Source organism: Pleurodeles waltl, chromosome 4_1 (assembly GCF_031143425.1).
Source record: "Pleurodeles waltl isolate 20211129_DDA chromosome 4_1, aPleWal1.hap1.20221129, whole genome shotgun sequence".
In the NCBI taxonomy this organism is placed as follows: domain Eukaryota; kingdom Metazoa; phylum Chordata; class Amphibia; order Caudata; family Salamandridae; genus Pleurodeles; species Pleurodeles waltl.
The window spans coordinates 882,033,324-882,053,053 of record NC_090442.1 but is presented as its reverse complement, the minus strand read 5'-3'; the positions used below and the strand labels follow the sequence as shown (position 1 = coordinate 882,053,053).

The 19,730-nt window shown below is 44.8% G+C and overlaps 1 protein-coding gene across 1 annotated transcript in view; it reads right to left on the bottom strand.

Moving 5' to 3' along the window:
* Positions 1 to 8,168, bottom strand: part of MOV10L1 (Mov10 like RNA helicase 1) — a 933,047-nt gene extending 924,879 nt beyond the window's left edge. Inside the window, exon 1 of the mRNA XM_069227566.1 lies at positions 8,081 to 8,168. Within this exon, the coding sequence (XP_069083667.1) occupies positions 8,081 to 8,159 (79 nt within the window). The 5' untranslated portion in view covers positions 8,160 to 8,168. The remainder of the gene's footprint in view (positions 1 to 8,080) is intronic.
* Between the last annotated feature and the right edge of the window lie 11,562 nt (positions 8,169 to 19,730).

Below are 19,730 nucleotides of genomic sequence, written 5' to 3'. Positions count from 1 at the left end.
AAACCCGACACAACCCTGTGCCAATAGACAGAACCTAACTTGTTTATTAAGCCATCTGAGAAGAAATTTAGTGATGATCTGGAAGACAGGAGAGCAGTTATTGAGGAAAAGACAGAGATGTGAACAGGTGTTAGTAAAGATAAGTGGGGGAAAGGAGGAGGAGATAGTAAAAAATTTGTGAACACAACCTAAGATGAACTTAGACTGGAAACAAAAGGGGGTGTTATGCTGCACAAAAAGAGAGGAAAACATTCCAGACTTCCAAAAGGTGGAATGGAGTGATTGTTATCATTGGTTTGAAGTTCTCAAATACACAAATCAGATATTTACTGGAGTTTATTAGGTGTGCGGAGTAAATGCTTATTTTGAACTTTATGTCAATTGGGTCGGAGCGGTTACCTAGCGTCAGTGTTTCGTAAGATCTATCAAGTAGATAATTTGGATAGTCAAGCAGTTGGATTTCCTGCTAGACCCAAACTTAGTAGTACTTACATTGTGGGAGATATTTTTGGTTTTATGATTCCTTCTGTATATGCTGTTGTGAGTAACTTAAAAATTTGAAAGCTTTAACCGCTAATAGTTAAACTTGCAACTAGTACAGTTGGAGCTTTATTAGCTATCGATAGCGAGCTGATAGCTATTAGATCATTTGTCTAGCAAATAGGCTTGCTTTCAATATTTTACTCGCAAAGAAGGGCAGAATCTGTCAGATGCTAAAAGTCCAGCAAGGCTACACTTACCTCCAAGACAAGAGGAAGGAGATAGGGAAATATGCGAAGAATATTACTCGAAAGTCAACAGAATTGAAATTGACAGGTGCCTGAGAAGCAATTGGGAAAGAGTTTTCTGTTATAAGGAATTAGCTCACTAGTATCAGCAGTGGACATTTAAGTGCTATATCAGGGACTATTTTGATTATTGGTGTTTGTCTGATTTGTCTATATTTTGTATGGTGAAGGGATCTGGATACATGACGGCGAAGAAGAGGACAGTTAAGGGAAAGGGCATTAAGAGAGAAGTCGCAAGATGAACAGTGCAGAATTTATGATGAAAGGAAGGAGTTGGAGAACTCTAAACGTAAGCCGGTAAGGGGGCAGGGGGTGAAGCAGCATAATTTAGTGTGCCATGCATTTATGCATCTAAATATTCATATGTACACTAAAAGACTAATCAGTGTGCAAATGAAACACGTGGTTCACGGCTGACAAATATCTGTAAAACCATGCCCGAGGGAGTGGCTGATAATTCAAATGCAAGCTGAAAAACTACACAAATTTGGGGTCTTCTACTGTGATTTTCAGTTGGTAGGAGGGTCCTGGGCAAGATTTTTCCAACACGGGGGGTTACGACCACTCTCGGTCAGAAAGCTACTGTTTGAGAAGAAAATCTACTCACGTTGTAGCAAAATCAACTTGAGAAGCAGTACCGTCTGGCACGCCACATAGTGCTGTTTGCGCAGATTTTTCAGCATGGTACGAGCTCCCAGCACTAAAAATCAGCACAAGCAGTGCAGCGTGCCCAATTCAGCAGGTTTGCGGAACTCTGTAAAATCTCCCTGAGCTTTCATGTAACTCCCAGGCCTAATTATACATCTACACCATGATATCGTACTCTTGTCTTAGAAACAAAATTTCCTATGTTGTGTAGAAATGCATTTTTCTGATTCTTGTCAACTAGGCCTCAATTTGCTTCATAAAATGGACTGCAGCCTTGCCTCCACCTGCCCGTTTCACTGTCTGTCATTTCTGCAGCAAAGTCAAGCAAAATTATTTACTTCCATTATCATTGTTTATGGTGCCTTCAATGACTTTCCAGGGTCAGTCACAAAACTGCAACTATTACTTAAAGGTCCTTCCGCTAGCTCACTGAGACCTTGTCATTAATATAAAACACTGTTGTTCATGTATCAAGTTTGTTCCACCATCTCCATGTGGCATTAGCAAATAGAGGACAAAATAATTATTAATGCAAAGAAATAATGCTTAGGTGCTGAGGCAATATGACATTTTAGGAGACTGCTATGATTTCCTATGAATGTAACATTTTCAGTCACACCACAACGAGTCCGCAGTTCTGTAAATTTAATATACGAAAATAATGCATAGAAACCACCGATCTTGGGGGTGAGTCTGAAGACTTTCCTGTTTTACTTGGTACGCTGTGTTCCTCTTGCGATTTTGCTGCCCATTTGTGATTTAGAATAATGTGGAATTCACACTTCTCTGTATTATTAATCTATTTGCTGAGTCTCTATATGGCATTTTGAATTTTGTGATTAATCTTTGAGCTATTCAGCTGATCTAGAAGTCGGTTACTGAGTGGGCCCTTTAAATTAACAGACTGTATTTTTGATGTATTGGGAGGTGTCTTAACTTGTGGGCACATTGCCTTATGACAAGGAGGTTTAACAACATCTGATTCATCAAATTTTGGGCAGTAAAATGTTTAGGGGCCCTCCGCCCACACCGGCCTGCTGGAGATGCAGCTAAATTACAGAAAAGCTATGTTTCCTGTGACAACTCATAAGATTCCACATGACAATATCACATTAACCTCATTAGGCAGATATTCACCGAAGTACATCACCCGCTTAGTGAGATATACATATCAGTGACAGGTTTGCAATGCCAGTTAGGTACATATTTCCATGCCAGTATCAAAACATCGAAAGAAAGTACATATCCTCATGCAAGTGTCACAATGCCCCAGTTAGGAACACTTCAGAAGTGTGCAACAGTGCAAATTCTGTTTTATGAAATTTCTGGAACATAATGAGACATTATGGAAACTCATTTTAATGCACCCCACAAGGACAGTGAACGTGTGAGGGCATACCTTGTGTTTAAGAGGTATGTAAGCTACAAGCAAAGGTAATGGTTAATGAGAAAATGTCCCCTGCAGAACAATTTCATCCTGAACCACCCTGCACTTTGGCTGAATGGAGGTGCGGCTCATAATGCAAGGTAAGCCTGAAAGGGGTGTATTAGGCAAAGTCACAAGGAGCTACAACTGTACACTGCACACCAAGATAGTCAAAGTGGGACTGCATGGGGCAAGCAGGTTCCAATCCAATACTCATCACTTTACTAGCCAAAGAAAGCAGGAGAAGTGAGCATCAACAGTTGCCTGTCATTTTCATAAGGTACTGCCTCTGACAGGGCCCCAATGCGAGCATGCTGTCAAGATGCTGTGTACATAAAGCAGGAGGTAGGATAAGCCAGAATCCACCCTACTCATATCGTGCTCCTCATTCTGACTTGAAATAAGAACAGGTTGAAAACTGATGGGCTTGAGCGGCAGACCTTTAAATTCCAAACTGCCATAGCAATGGCTCAGATAGGACTCCTAGGCTGGACAACCCTAACCTCTCCTGTCAGCCAATTACTTTGGCAATCAAGCAGAGACTGCCTCAGACAGTGTATGCATGTTCTCTCTAACTGTCCAACAAAAAATAATTTTCTGCAAAACCTACAAAATAAACAGAAAAAGGCTGTCCGTAATGGATGATGAAAACCTCCACAGTAACATACAAGCATTAAACAGATGATGGGTAAAGACTTGAGGGGTGATCTGCTATTTTCTGCTTCTCTCCCAGCCCAACCCTCTCATAAGAAATAACATGTAAAGAGAGATGTGTCTTGGGTAGCAGTTCCTGCATCTTTTGACCTGACCGAAATGTCTGATAGCTGGACATGTCCACCCCCTCCCTACTAATCTTTTAAGTTGGCAGCCAAACCTTAGTTGCTTATTACCAGGCAGGAATTATCTCCCCAGCTGTATGATCGGGCACTATTTTCTCTGAAAACACAAAAAATTAAAGACAAAGGAAGCTCACAGGGTAAGATGAACTCCTCTGAGGGAAAAACACCACAATAGTTGACTGTCGGATGAAAATACAAACTGCTGGCTTTGGCTACAACAGCCACTTTGTAACTAATAAAACAACAAGTATGTATCTAAAAGTGTTATAATTGTATTTAATAGGAATTACAAACAGCTTGAGAATATCTACAATTTATTGCATGTCACAGCCACTAACCTAAAGAACAACTCATTTTCCACAAAGTCTATGACAATGTGCTTAAACAACTAGAGGGGTATACAATGTGTTGATATGAGTATCCAAGGTAACTAACAAGCATGACAAGATACAATCAATTATTCCACAGTTGGTCTAGTAGGATCAGGGTGGATTTGTTCCAGGTAGAGTAACCTCCTTTAACATTTGTAGGCTCGTTCATGCAATGGGAGAGCAACACAGCTAACAAAAGAGCAGTAGTGGAATCCATTGACATGCAAAAATCTTTTGACATACTCAGCTGGAGCTATTCATTTTCGCTGATGAGAGAAATTAAGTTTTGCAGGGGCATAGAGGAATGGAACCTAACCCTTTACTTCACCTCCACTGCTAGTGTTATAAGGGAAAGTGTGATTTTAGAATAATGATCTGATCCAAAAGGGCACCAGATAGGGTTGCCACCTGTAACAACTACTATTCGCTCTAGCTATGGAACTCCTAGCACACCACATCCAAAGGAAGGGAGCAGACACTGGTTTGACAATAACAAGCCAAACACATATCATCTCATTATAAGAAGATTATGTACTGCTAAATATCTGAGACATATGGGACTACCACCCAAAAGTACTGAGTAGACTTGAAGACTTTAGCAAGGTTTCGAGGCTCAAACATTCATTAAATCCTGCATTATGCCACTAACAGAGACATCCCTGCAGCACATCTCCCCAGAAACAGCATGTGTTTTATCACTCAAACCTCATACTTTTAAATAATTATGCACATATGTATATGGATACCCTACAGACATAACTTAAAGGATCCACCTCCTGCTTAACTACAATAGCTTAAGTGAACTTCAGGAAAAATGTTGCACCTCTCACAACTCAGGCAAATGGTGTTTCTCCTTTCAATGCCCACTTCCTTGCAAATATACCATTTATTCACACTATGCATTTCATGAAAAACCTCACTATACAAGGTCTCAATAAATGTGCTCAACCACTCACAAGTCGCAAGTCATTTTTTTATCAGGTCGAGCTATTTTCAGGGCCTCCTTGCCCATTCTGGCAAGTGGGCAATTAACGTGTTCTGTTCAGTCAGAAAGTGAGTGAGCAATAAAGACCCCTTTAAATCTTGTTATATTGTTGTCACATTTGCTCTGTGTTGAGAGACAGAGGTCAAGAGTCAGTTTGTCTTGCAATTAGTTTCTCTTCTCACTGCAGAGTTTCAGGATTTTGTAAGGTGAACTTCTCCGACCTGCTCTAAGTAGTTATTTAAATGTTGTTTGTACAGTCTTATTTCACACTAAGTCAACTGTACAAACATTTCAAAATATATATTCAGTAGTTGTGGAAGTCCATTTTTTTTAATTTAAAGGGTTGAAAACAAATCAGAACTCTTTACTTAATGACGTTTTCTGAAACCCAGTTTTCACAAATTATTAGTACTCTATATAGTTTTGTCAGTAAAGCTGCAAGTTAGTGGGAAGGTTTTTGGACATTTCTTGGAAATTTACTGTTTGTAAATGACAGTATGCTACCACAACATACTTTAGTAATATATTTATTAAAAGGAAGTGTTTTAACAAACTGAGAAACACTCCTCCCTTCATGGCAATGCTATTAGTAAACTAAGAGGCAAATCATGGATCATTTGTACCCTATATGTGGGCTAGATTCTCATTATACATGGAGCAAACATTTTGGCTATTTAATCAAACAAAATATTTTTTTTCCTGCAGTAAATATGCTAAGCTCATATATTTGAAGGTGCACTTGTATGTGACAATGATGAAAAAGGTGACTCTGTAAACTAATTACCTAGGATCACACAATTTGAGACCAATTTATGGGTAAAGAACAGTTCAATCAATTAGAATATTCAAGTTACTTGACCTGCAGGTCTATTAACATTTTAATAATTTTGAGGCCTGCTACACATTTCTTTAAATACCTAAACACAATAGTAATAGAATTAATAAGGACAACCGGAAAGCACAGAGTCGTAACCAAGCTATATTCGCTATTAGAGGAGGGCGGTCTGGGAGCCCCACATTTTGAGACTTATTACATAGCAGCACAGCTGCAATGGGTGGTAGCTTGGCTGAACTCCATGGGACCAACAAAGATTTGTACATTAAAGCAGCGCTAAGTATATTCATTGCTGCTGAGTATATTAGTGGTAGGAAGGTCTGTGCTGAATCGATATTCTTAAAGATTCTTAAATATTGCTGGGACAGATACCTACTCAAAACTACGCAGTGTGAGGTATACATTCCAGTGATTCCCCTATTATGTGTGTCTAAATTCAACATTATTAATCAAGTATCCAACATTACGGCATGGAGTGGGGCTACAGTGACTTAGGTGGATCAAACAAACAAAAGGTGAGTGGGGGAATGCATGCAATGTGTAACTACTGACAATCGCTTAGGGTACCATTCCAACCCATTGTTCCTTTGCCCACCACACTACTTCAGATTAGATCCAGCCATATCCAATTCAGTCTCGCTCTTGCTGTGATAGGAACAGTTCAGCCCGAACTACTAAGCCAGGTCCCCCCTTAACTCTGTTGGCTCACCTTTATAAATCAGCTATTATTAATGTATTTGAGAGACTGAGAAATTAATATGAAATACCTCCAGGTCAGTTTATAGCACATGGCGCTTTACACAAAGCGACCTTCACATGACAGCACAGCTGAACCAGAAGCAGGCAGGATCCTTCAAATGGTATAGACAGGAAGAGGTGTACCATATAATAACCGTCCTATAATATGCACTTAGGGAAAACTGTGACACAAGCTAGGTGGTTTGAAAGCTAAGCGGGAGCTAGTTCTAGGAGAGAACCTATCACACACAAAATGGAACATTTCCGTCAGACTTATGGCCACAATCTCCAGAAACACGCTTCAAAGTAATGCGATATAATTCGTTACAACACACATATCTTACACAAAAACAATTGAAGCATATTCTTCCCTGTTTTAGATGAAGGCCTGAGATGCAAAAACATAAAAAATAAAATCAGAAGGCACTTTCTACCACGTGATCAGGTCGTGCCCATTGATAAACTAGCTCTGGTGCAAGACAATAGACTATGTTCCTGACTCGCACCACTTCACCATCCCCCAAAAAGAAATGCCTCCGGGGCTTAATGTCTAGGCCCAAACAGGACAAGCCGACAGGCAGATTTGTTGATTTACCTACAACAGTGTCAAAGCGATCCATTACTACATGTAAGGAAATCTGTTCAAGCTGCCGGCATTTAAAAATGCCAAGTGGTGGGGTACAAGTTTGCCACTGCCAAAGATCATGTGAAGAAGAGCGTATGGCACAGGAAGAAAAGCAATAAACATATCCGTCTGGGATAAAATCCTGGAGCGTCTTGAACCAAAATATGAAATTTCCATGAAATCTGTACAGACACTAACATAACTGAGCACTTATTTATTTTCATAAATTGGGTTCCGCTCCCCCTGTCTGCACCATATCTTAGTATGTAGCTATTGCTGACAATAAGCCTTGATTTTCTATCAACTCGAATATGTGCCCAATCTGTATAAGTTACCTCTACCAAGGTTCTGCTTGGTTTATGGTTTCTTTTCTCCTTCACTGTTTCAAGTGTAATCAATGTTTTGTAAGCATGCACTCGTGACGTCACTGAAGCAATGCATATAAAAACGATTAAGTAACATGGTGAAAACTAATAAAAACAAGAAGAAAAAAAAAAAACAGTCAACAGTAGTGTGCTGCACCCATAACCCAAATACATGATAAGTATATTAAATATCCAAACCACACCGCACTACTCTAGGTTCGACCTCATCCCTCTCCAACTATCTGTCAAAATACCCCACCTCCCGCACCCAAGCATTAGAAGCACGTCTCACAATTTGCACCACTTTTACCATCCTATATCCAGACAGCACCAAACACTCTGTGCTTACCATCCACTACCCACAACTGCTCTACAAAGCAAAAAGCCCAATGGCCTCTATAGGGCGCCAAAATACGTCAGGTTCATTACAACCCTTCCAAAATCTCCCCCGCGTACTCACGGCTAGCCGTCTTAGCCCTGGCGCCATCCTCAGCCCGGCGCCAGAGGAAAGACAACGCCTTTGAAAACAAGGCCAGCATCGCACTTTCTCTCCACGTCCACGCCGCTATTCACAAGAAAAATACCCATACGCAGATCACACCCACCGCGTACGTGCCCCTCCCAGCTGAAAAGAGGCGAAGAGCTGCAAAGCCCGCCCACGAGTCGTGAGCCCGCCCTGTCAGTCTAGCTTAGAAGTTGCGCCCGACGCACACTAGAAGTTGCACCCCCGGTGCATAAAGATGTAGGCAGCGCGCGCGTTTGGCTCCCACAGTAGAGTGAAGAAACTGGGGTTTCTGGCTTTCTCTGAGGAATTATCTCGGAAAGTGTACATGTTCTAGGGTTGTCTGAGACCCTCTTTCGGGCATAAATATTTCCGCTGGAGAGTGTAAACACGAGTATACCTTTAGTTCTTTTTATTATTCTAAACTTACTTTTAGAGACACCCCCGTATTTAGCGGTATGGTTTGCTTATTGTACGTTTTTTTTTTGTATTCTACTTTGGGAAAGGCCGGAGGATTTGGCGAGAGCGTAAATGTTGCCTTGCTGAAAGTGGGGGCACCTTGGTAAACCGATGTGCTTGATAAACTACTGACTTAAACTCAAGAATAAGTTAACATTTTAAATGGGTGGTAAAAAGCACATTCAAATTCATTAAATGGTATGTTATGTGTCCATGGGTTCTTAGACAAATACTAAGCTAGGCAGCACATATTTTAAAACAAATATTGCTGGCGCCGCATGGTAACATTTTAATTCAGTGTATTACAGTAGTTTTTCAGAAAACAGGTAAAGGGGAAAGCAGTCATAATAACCAGTAATCGCCGTGTCTTGTATTAAAACGTCTACAGATTGTATTCTGATGTCCATCATTAACTTAAAGGATACCATCCGGGCATAAGATGTTTTCAGTTCTTTTATTCTTGCTGCTTCTTTTTCATTGCAAATAGGCAAGATGTTAGCCCAGCTAATATGTTTCATCCCTGCCGTTGGACTTCATCAGGGACTCATAGGGGATAGTTTCTTACAGATTTTTAAAGTATTCAATAGTTCTTGGGGAATTTCCAATACAGAGACCGTTGGATTCCATGACAGGTTTCAGTTATTTGCAGGCTTTTGCGGGTATGGTACTTGCAAGTAACAAAACCAGTTCCACCTTTTATGGCAGATACACATGGGACTTTTTCAAAGCTAGAAATGTGTCAGTTAAATGTACTTTGGTATATTCCATAACGAAACAATTACACAAAAAGATGAATACTTTCTGGATGCAAATATTGCATTCAATGCATTGTGCTCACAGGAAACTCAGCACTGCTCTCAGTGACAAATAATGGATGTATTTGAATTGTTTATTATACTGCAAGAATAGTACTAAATAAAACCAAATGTCTTTGAAAGTTAGGGGCCATTTCAAATTGGCATATATGATAATGTACGTAAAAGAGTACTCCAACATTACTCTTTTATGTCTCCTACACTCCTTTGTCTTTCAGCCTCAAAACATCTAAAATAGAAATAAAGTTGGAATATTCGAGTCATATTCATATACTACTGATACTAATAGAAAGGAGTTGGTCCACTTTGAACTTTCTGCATTATTCGCACATTCTAAGTCTGTGGATGCATTCTAGCGGGACCAAGTGACTAAAAATAGTCATACTCAATTTAGACAGGGAACCAACTGGAGGTCACTGTGGAACCTGTTTGCATTCCTGGAGAACCCGTTAGCGGTAACAGACAATAGATTTTTGGTGTGTGGTGTGGGTGTCCCAAAAGGTCTAAAAGGAGCATCTTTGGAGCTGTTTGGGAACTGATGACTGATGTGCAGCTAAATCAATGGACCCTGAAATTGGTACCCTACTAATGTCAAAGTGATGTAGGGATACAACATGTATCGAGGGCCTGTAAATGAAATACTAGTAGTGGGCCTGCAGAACTGATTGTGCCAGGGGAACATCTGGAACAACGACTCTGGAACAACAAACTACATTGTTAACACTAGCGGAACCACACTTGCGTTAACAACGACTCCCTTTTTCTCTGCCTTAACCACGCATGTGCAGAATAACGCACATGCGTGGTTAAGGCAGAGAAAAAGGGAGTCACCATCGGGAGAGGACGCAGTCAAGTAAGTAGGGCTGGGGAAGGGTTGGGGGGTAGTTTTTAGGGGTGGAGGTGGATTAAGGGCTTGGGGAGGTAGGGGTAGTTTGTTTTTTTAGGGGCTGGGGTGAAGGGATCCGGGTAGTTCTGGTTGTTAGGGGCAGGGGGAATCGTGCAGTTCTGTTTTTAAGGGCAGGGGTCGAGGTAGTTTTGTTTTGGGGGTGGGGTACTTTTGCTTTTGGGGTGGGGGATCGGGGTAGTTTGTTTTTTGGGGGTGGGGGAGCGGGGTAGTTTGTTTTTTGGGAGTTGGGTATCGGGGTAGTTTGGTTTTTGGGGTGGGGGTAGGGGTAGTTTTTTTGGGGGGTGGAGAGTCAGGGTAGTTTGGTTTTTGGTGATGGGGGTTAGGATAGTTTGTTTTTTGGGGTGGGTAGTTTGTTTTTTGGGAGTGCTGGGATCTGGGTAGTTAGGTTTTTGGGGGTGGGGGATCAGGGTAGTTTTATTTTTGGGGGCGGGTGGTCCGGGTGGTTAGTGGTTTTGGGGATGAAGAGTGGGGGGTTATGGTAGTTTAGTTTTTGGGGGTGGGGGATCGGGGTAGTTTGGTTTTTGGAGGTGGGGGTGAGGGTAATTTTGTTTTTAGGGGCAGGTAGTTTTATTTTTGGAAGTGGGGTCAGTTGTTTTTTGGGCAAGTTGGTGTAGGTTTTAGGGCTCGAGAGGGTGGGGGGTATTCGGGTAGTTTTTAGGGGCGGGTGGGGAGGTTGGGTAGTTTTATTTTGTGGGTGGGGTGTTGGGGTAGTTTTATTTTTAAGTCGAGTGGGGGGTCGAAGTAGTTTTATGTTTGGGCCAGGGTAGGTTTTAAGGCTCATGGTGGGTGGGGTGTAAATGGGTAGTTTTTAGGGGCGGGTGGGGGGGTCGGAGTAGTTTTATTTTAGGGCGGGTTGGAGGGTCGGAAAGTTTTTTTTAGGGCGGGTGCGGGGCGGGTAGTTGTATTTTTAGGGCGGGTGGGGGGATGGCATGCGAAAACCACGCATGCCATTCCACACATGCCTTTACTAGGCATGCCTTTACAGCAAAAAAACATGTAAATGCATGCATGGTGAAGGCATTTGTGGAAACAACGCAGTTGTTGTTCCGACCGCGTTGTTCAAGTATGCATGTTTGGCTCATGGGTTGTTCCATCACACATTAATTGTGCCACCCACTTAAGTCGCTCCTGTAAACATCTAACAAGCCTATCACCCGCAGCCTGTGTGTGCAGTTTTAAACTGCCATTTCAACCTAACAAAGTAAACCGTTTGCCAGACCCAAACCTTCCTTTTTAATACATATTAGTCACCCCTACGATAGACCCTGGACAGCCCTGAGTGCAGGGTGCAGTGTACATTAGAAGTAGGACATTTAATTATAAGTTTTATATGCCCTGGTCGTGAACAACTCTTAAATTAGTTTACCACTACTGCAAGGCCTACATATTCCATAGACTAACATTGGAGGTACCTTATTATACGCTGTAATTTCCAAATGAGAGCAGGTAACCAGTTCATGTTTAATATCTTTGGAATTGTAATGAAAAACCCTAACTTGTAGCCTGCCTCAGGTCACATGACTGGGTGTAGCTGACAGGTGGGCATTGTGTATACTTCCCAGACAGCCACACACAATAGAGAGCACTGACAGGATGGGAGGTTGGTGTTAGTACCCAGCCCTACCTACATTTGTATAGAATGTGTGCTGCTTCCACACAAAGGGCTGCATACCTTTTTGTAGTTAGTCTGGAGGCAGGGCAGGGAAAGCAGGAAGCTTGGGTACGTCAAAGGGAAATGTCTAATAGCTTTTCCACCATTTCAATTCACAACTGGGTATACATACTGGACCGCAGATACCAGCTCTTCAGTACATTTCTGAACCTCTGGATAGTCTACCAGCAAGAAGGGTTGCTGCCCTGCTAGAATACTGCCTTGCTGCCCTGATCTGGTGCTCTTTTACCTGGGTGAAAAGGACTTGCCTGCATTTCCTGACCCAGAACCCCATAGTGACTCCAGGGGCTAGTTGACTTGGCTCCTAGCTTGACCCTCAGAGACAGAAAGCCCCAACAACTTTGACCCAGCACCTGGACTCTGCTATCTGTGAGTCAGTCCTGACAAGTGGTGGCACCTTCGTTCTTCCCCAACAGTCTCTGCCTCCTCTATAGGACCCCCATCGGCACCAGTTCACGTGGCTGAGCCTGTGAGGAACATGCCCAGCCAGGAAGCCAGTTGCAAAATAGAAAGCATAATAGAATCAACAGCAAACAATGTTGCCCCATCTGACATTTCTCAGAGCAGACAGCCCACAGAGGTGCCAGACCACTTGGCCAAGCCAGTGAGGAATATGCCCAGCCAGGAAAGCAGGTGCAAAACAGCTGGCGTAATAGAATCAACACCAAACAATGCTGCCTCGTCTGTTATTGCTCAGACTAACCAGCTCACAGAGGAAGTCACATCATGCCTCGCAACAGCTACAACCAAATCCACAGTGGCCACACATGGGCCCATAAAAGTGCAACTGCCAAAGCATCCTCGGCTCTGTCAGTGCCCAATCGGGTGAGTCAGGCATTAGTAAAGCCCTGCATCAAATCAAACAATCTTTCAGAACACTCGCTGATGAAAGGGCTATGGGTATCTCCAGTACAGTCTAAGTGGCCAGTGGTCTGGAACCCATTAGCACAGACAACCCGCCTCAAGACAAATGGCATTGCTGAACAGGCCCAAACAACTTGGGCGCTTCCGGCCTACTCTGAAAGGTGTAGGCCACAAGAATAAATCAATTTCAAGATCAAACGCCTAATGACTGGCGGGAAAGTGAGATGTCAGTTAGCCAGACCCAGGACCAAGATCAATCGACATACAACAGGAGATATAGGCCCTCATTCTGACCTTGGCGGGCGGCGGAGGCTGCCCGCCAAAGTCCCGCCGTCAGGTTACCGTTCCGCGGTCGAAAGACCGCGGCGGTAATTCTGACATTCCCGCTGGGCTGGCGGGCGGCCGCCTTCAGGCCGCCCGCCAGCCCAGCGGGAAAGAGGCTTCCACGATGAAGCCGGCTCGGAATCGAGCCGGCGGAGTGGAAGCTGTGCGACGGGTGCAGTTGCACCCGTCGCGTATTTCACTGTCTGCGCAGCAGACAGTGAAATACATTTAGGGGCCCTCTTATGGGGGCCCCTGCAGTGCCCATGCCAGTGGCATGGGCACTGCAGGGGCCCCCAGGGGCCCCGCGACCCCCCCTACCGCCATCCGGTTCCCGGCGGGCGGACCGCCGGGAACTGGATGGCGGTAGAGGGGGTCGGAATCACCTCGGCGGCGCAGCAAGCTGCGCCGCCTTGGGGGATTCCAACGGGCAGTGGAAAACCGGCGGGAGACCGCCGGTTTTCCTGCACTGACCGCGGCCAAAGCGCCGCGGTCAGAATGCCCTGCGGGGCACCGCCGGGCTGTCGGCGGTGCTCCCGCCAACCGCGAGCCTGGCGGTCACAGACCGCCAGGCTCGTAATGAGGGCCATAACGCCTTAACGTGCATCCCCTCTTTGGGCAATGAAGCAGTCAGGACCCCTCACCGCCACCTATAGAAAACCACTGACCCTCAATCCAATCAACCATGGGTAATCACATATGCAGGCATAGCAAATCTGCTCGAACTGGTGTTCATTCTATTTTCACCCCACAGGGGAACACATGACACACAAAAACAGGGGCAACTTGATGCACCTGTTTCAACATTTTTCAACCCTGAAGCATGTAACCTCTTATGACTTGATCTCTGTGAAGCTTGCTTGTATTCCAGATAAAGGAACCTCAGACACCACAATAATTACTTGGCAAAGTATCGATTGAAGAGACGCCATCTTGAGAGAGTTAAGGGCTTTTGAGGACTTGGGTGTTGAACTTCTAAAACTACCCATGCCGAAATACCCACTCATGCTACTGCCACCTGAGGCCCCTAAACCGCACATAAGCGTTCTTAGGGGGCCGTGGGGCGCCACCCACGATTGGCCCAAAAGCACATCAAAAGCCGCAAATTCCTTGGAAGTTTCATGTGTGCACAACACAAGAAACATTTGAAACGTGGTAAGAAATAACAACAATGATGGATGGAGTAATCTGGGAAAATCTCATCATAGCTTCTCAAAAGCTTATTTCTAGCCCACACTCTCCAGACCTCCCCCATCTTCAGAAACCCCCAGCGGAGACCAAACTTATAGTTACATCATGGAACATTGCAAACTTGAAAACAATCTTGACAAGCAAATCAGCAGTTGCACTGTTGAACAGAAGCAACATAATCTGCCTACAAGAAACATGGGCACTTACCCCTACAGTTCTACAAGGCTATTATGAGTTCTTCAACTCAGCGAAACATGAAACTTCTTTGGTCCACCATCGGGAGGTCTCTAAATTTTCATCAAGCAAACGACTAGGATTGCAGCTGAACCAATTGTTCCCTGCCTTACAAGTGGTAATAATCACCGGTTCAGACTCTGCCACAGAAGGACACCTTTACTCCTGATAAACTGCTCCCATATTTCACAGAAAGCCCAGAAACTCGGCGCAACCAGCGATCTCGGTAATTGCCTTGAGCCATACTGCTCAAATACGTCATACATGAAATTGTGCTGATGGGTGATTTTAACATCAGGTGTCTGGGAAATTCCAATATTGGCATAAGATCTGTTAAAGAGCAAGGAATAATGAACAACCTCCTTAATACTTTTAATCTAATCTCAGCCGAACAAGCTTTCAAAATCAAGGCTCCTCACCATCAGTTCGTCCCCACCTTTAAAGGCATCTCAACTATCAATTACATCTTCCTGTTGGAATCCTTAGCAAACCTTCTCAGGCTTGAGATCCCTATGTTGGAGGCTGGCCCGTTATGTAGTGTGCAAAGCTAGGCACACTGTACAAGGGGTCCAGTTAACCACACGTTGGTTTACAGAGGTAAAAACTAGATCACCTAATGCTCTAATGTTTAAGGTAGCTTGGTTGAGCAGTTAGGCCAATCTTGGAGAAGTGCAAAACATTTCTTGCAATCACAGTATCAATCATGCAACTCACACATTCGAAGGAATAACTCAAGACCAATTTCTAAAAATACTTCCGATTTGTATGTAATTTTTAAGACCAAGATTATCAAAATTGGTTGAGTACTTTTTGAGATTTGTATTTTTGAAGTTTAATAAAAATAGTATTTTTGTGCGTAATTACGCACCATAGGAATCAATAGGAAATCACCTGTAAAAATACATATAAAACTACACAGTTGCTTTACAGAGTTCTTTTGCAGGTTGTTCGAGGACGTCGGTGGGCACACTGTGCCAGCTGGAGAAGTTCAGGTTGCTCCCGGTTCTGGCAGAAGCAGCAGTAAAAATTCTCAGGAGCTGGTGCAGGGCCACTGCGGGGGACCACTTTCAAACAGTCTGTGCAGGTACGTTTAGCGGTTGTTCTTTGGGGTCCCCTTTGGAATGTCAAGGTTGCAAGGGACCCTTAGGGCACAGCAGGTTTTTCGTTGCAGGGCACAGGATGGCTAGGTGCAGAGTGAATCGGTGAGCCAGGAGCTGTGTGCAAAGATGCCCTTTGGATCTGGAGGTAAGTTGCTTCAAGGGTCATTTGCAGGACAAGGACAATAGGGACACTCTGGTGGGAGGTCCAAAGTGTTCCTGAAGTCCTTTCTCCTGGTCCTTTTTCAGACCCGAGCAGGCTGGTTTTCTTGGTGCCTGACGTCAATTGACCAACATCCAGTGTATTGGTACAGTTCAACTACTGGAGGGTGCAGTGCCACCAAACTTGGTACACTTGCAAGATTTGACCTGGTGTTTGTTGGTGTATTGTCAGGTCCGGCTGCAACTTCCGGTTCTGGAGTTAGAAGCTGGTCAGTGAAGTCATCCTCACTGGGTTGCTGGTTTCTTCTTTGTTGCAGAATGGTACCTCCACTATGGGGGGAGTTCTTGGGCTACTGGCGAAGCCTGGAGGTCCTCTGGGGTTTTTGAGGTTAGTCCAGTTGTCCAGCAGCTCCGCAGTGGCGATTGTCGGGTCCTGGATGCAGCAGGCAGATTTTGGTGCCCTTTCTTTGTGCAGCAGGTACACAGTTCTCGTGCCTTGGATCTTCTTGATGCTGGTCTTCTTTGTGTCCTTCAAATCTGATTACCTGGTCTAGGGATGCCCACTGTTAGAAATGAGGTCTCTAGTTGGCAGAGGTATACATCCTTGTCCAAGAAGGGACCACAATCCTAGTCAGGGTAAGTCACACACAATTCAAATTATCCTGTGCCCACTGTCTGGTAGCTTGGCACTGAGCAGTCAGGCTTAACTTAGAAGGCAATGTGTAAAGTATTTGATAATTCATGCAATAACACAGTAAAAACACCAAAGAAATACACCACACAGGTTTAGAAAACTATAAGATATTTATCTGAGTGAATTAAGGTAAAGTACGATCAAGATTTGGTGAGTACAAGTTGAAATAAGTCTTTAGAAAGCAACACGTGTCTTATGTAAGAACAAAGTACTTGTTATGGTCAAAATTACGCGCACAGTGACCGCAGAGGAGTGTATGCGAGGAAACCGTAGGGTGTGCGTTGGATTTCCAGGCGCACACAGGCAATGCGTTGATTATTTTCCATGCGGCAAGGACTTTGCGTCGAATTCCGGCAAGCAGGCTTAAATCCTCTTTGCGATGCGGGGTTTGTTGACGCCCAGGGACGATGTGTGGAAATACTGGGCATGCAGGGCAAAGTCACAGGTGCTGCGTCAATCCAGTGGGCGATGCGTCGGAGTTGCTGTCGCATGGCAGGCACGTCGAATCTTCCCACAGGAAGTATGACTGCAGCGTTCCGGCTCGGCGATGCGTCAATCCAGTGCGATGTGCGTCGAAGTTCACCTTACAACGCTGGCACAGCGTCGATCTCCACTCGGGGAGCCAGGCTGCGTCGTTCCGGTTCGGCAATGCAGTGATGCTTTCACCACTAGGCAGGCTGTGTGTCGATTCCAGCAGGCTGTGCATTCATCTTCACCACACAAGGTGTTTCTTTGCAGAAATGAAGTTTTTTTGGCCCTGAGACTTCAGGAAACAGGAGGCAAGCTCAATCCAAGCCCTTGGAGAGCACTTCTCAGCAGAGCCAGAGGCCAGCAAGCCAGTAGGACAACAGCAAGGCAGCAGTCCTTCACAGCAAAGCAGTCCAGGTGATTCCTTTGGGCAGTCAGGCCGCTCCTTTTAGCAGGTCCTCTTTCAGTACCACCCTGTCTGCCAGGGTCCCAGTAGGGGGTTTGGCAGTCCATTGTGTGAGGGCAGGCCACTGTCCTTTGAAATGTAAGGTGCATATTTATACTCTTTGGCACTGAATTAGCTTCATTTTCTTTTTTACTCTAATTCAGTGCAAAACTAACTCCATATTTATACTTTGACGCTAGACCTGACTAACTTCAAATTCATGGAGTTAAAGTCATTTTTTGGAAGTGGAAACCTACCTCGCCTTATTGAGATGCAAGGTAGGCGTTCCTGTGCAAAAAATGACTCTATGGCCTTAACGCCATATTTATACTCCTGTGCAAAAACAGTGCAAGGGAGGGAGGAGGGGTCAAAAAATGGTGGAAAGTTTGCTTTGCCTCATTTTTTAACACCTGGGTCAGGGCAGGTGTTAGGGGACCTGTGGGCCTATTTCCACGGTGGGACACCATGGAATAAGCCCACAGGTCCCCTCCCCAGGCCTCAGGGACAACCCCCCACACACACCAGAGGGACTGCAGAGGATGGGGGACCCCATCGCAGGTAAGTACAGGTAAGTGTTGCATTTTATTTTTGAAAGTGCCGTAGGGGACCCTTGAATGGGACCCCCTACATGGCACTGGGTGCAATGGCCATGTCCAGGGGACCCTATCCCCTGTGCTGGCCATTGGGGTGTTGGGCATGACTCCTGTCTTTTCTAAGACAGGAGTCATGTGGTATGGATGGTTTTTCGTCAGAAAATGACTCTAGGCAGCTTAGAGTCATTTTTTTTACTCTAACCTGCCTAATGTCATTTTTTGGTACAAAACCCCCTTCTTCCATAGCGCCAGCCCCACACGACTAACGTCATTTTTTTTTTTTACGCTAGCCCACCCTTTGCTCCGGCTTGCACCATTCCATAAATATGATGCCTGGCCGGTTCACAGAAATGGTGCAAGCCGGTGCTAAACATTTTGGTGCAAAACTGCGTTAGTGCAGTTTTGCACCAAAAAGTATAAATCAGGGCCTGAGTGTCAGGACCTCCACCCTTCCAGCCAGTATGACCCATTCAGCATGCAGATGTGTTCAGGTGTGACTAAGCATCCTGTGTTTGTGGTCATCTGGGTGAAATGCACAAGGGAGCTGTCAACCAGCCCAGCCCAGATATGGATTGGAGACAGGCTGAAAGGCATAGAAGGTGTTTCTAGGGGCCAGATGTAGGAAGGAAAAATTTAGCGAGTCGGGCAATTTCCGATTCGCTAATTGGTATCCAAGAAGAAAAAGCGACTGCAATTTGCGACTCGCAAATGAAGTCGCACCGCAGATTGCAAGTCCGCTGTTTGCGAGGTCGCTTTCTGCGACCGCACTAAAAATGAACACGCAAATTGCGAGTGTGTGTCGCAAATTGCGACTGTGCTGGAAATTGAATGCAGGTGCAGCAGAACCCTCTGGAAAACACTTCCTGGCTCCTGATGATGACATCACAGCCAGGAAGTTTACAAATACACCTGGGAGGAGGGAGGACCACACCCATTTTCAACTGCTGAACTGCAAACAGGAGGAACAGCAGCTACTTTGGCAGAGACACCAAGAAAGCGCAAATTTAAATTTGCAGAAAAAGAGCTGGAGGTGCTGATTGAGGAATGCTGCCAGCACCATGAACAACTTTTTGGGAGGGCAGCCCTCAGTGTGCCAGAGGTGGAAAAGAGAAGAATCTGGACCGAAATACAGGACAAGGTGAACTCCATGGGTGTCAGCCACCGGAGTATAGAAGAGTTGAAGAAACTGTGGTATGACCTGCGCTCCCGGACCAAGGAGAGGGTGGCAGAGCGGCTCTGGGAGATGAGGGGCACTGGAGGCGGACTATCCACTATACCAGCACCCACACCCCTGGAGGAAAGAGTGGAGGAGACCTTGGAGCCAGAGGCAGTGTGCGGGATGGGAGAGCTGGACACTTCAGAGCCAGGACAATCAACCAGTGAGTACCATGAGACATGCATGTACACCCATATATGCCATACCCCCACCCACCTTGTACACAGCAGCATGCACAACCAAAATAGCTCAATTTCAGAGTATCAACCACCTGCATGGTGTATTACGGGCAATGTAGTCAAGTAGGCAGTTGATAGGCAACAGTTTATTAGGGTAGTTGAAAACAGATGGTAGATACTGACAATGTGTTCCCTATGTCCCACAGGTCTCCCACACGACACCACCTCCAGCCAAAGCGTCCAGGGGCCACAGGTCAGCCACCAGCCTGCAGAAGACTCAGGACCAGCCAC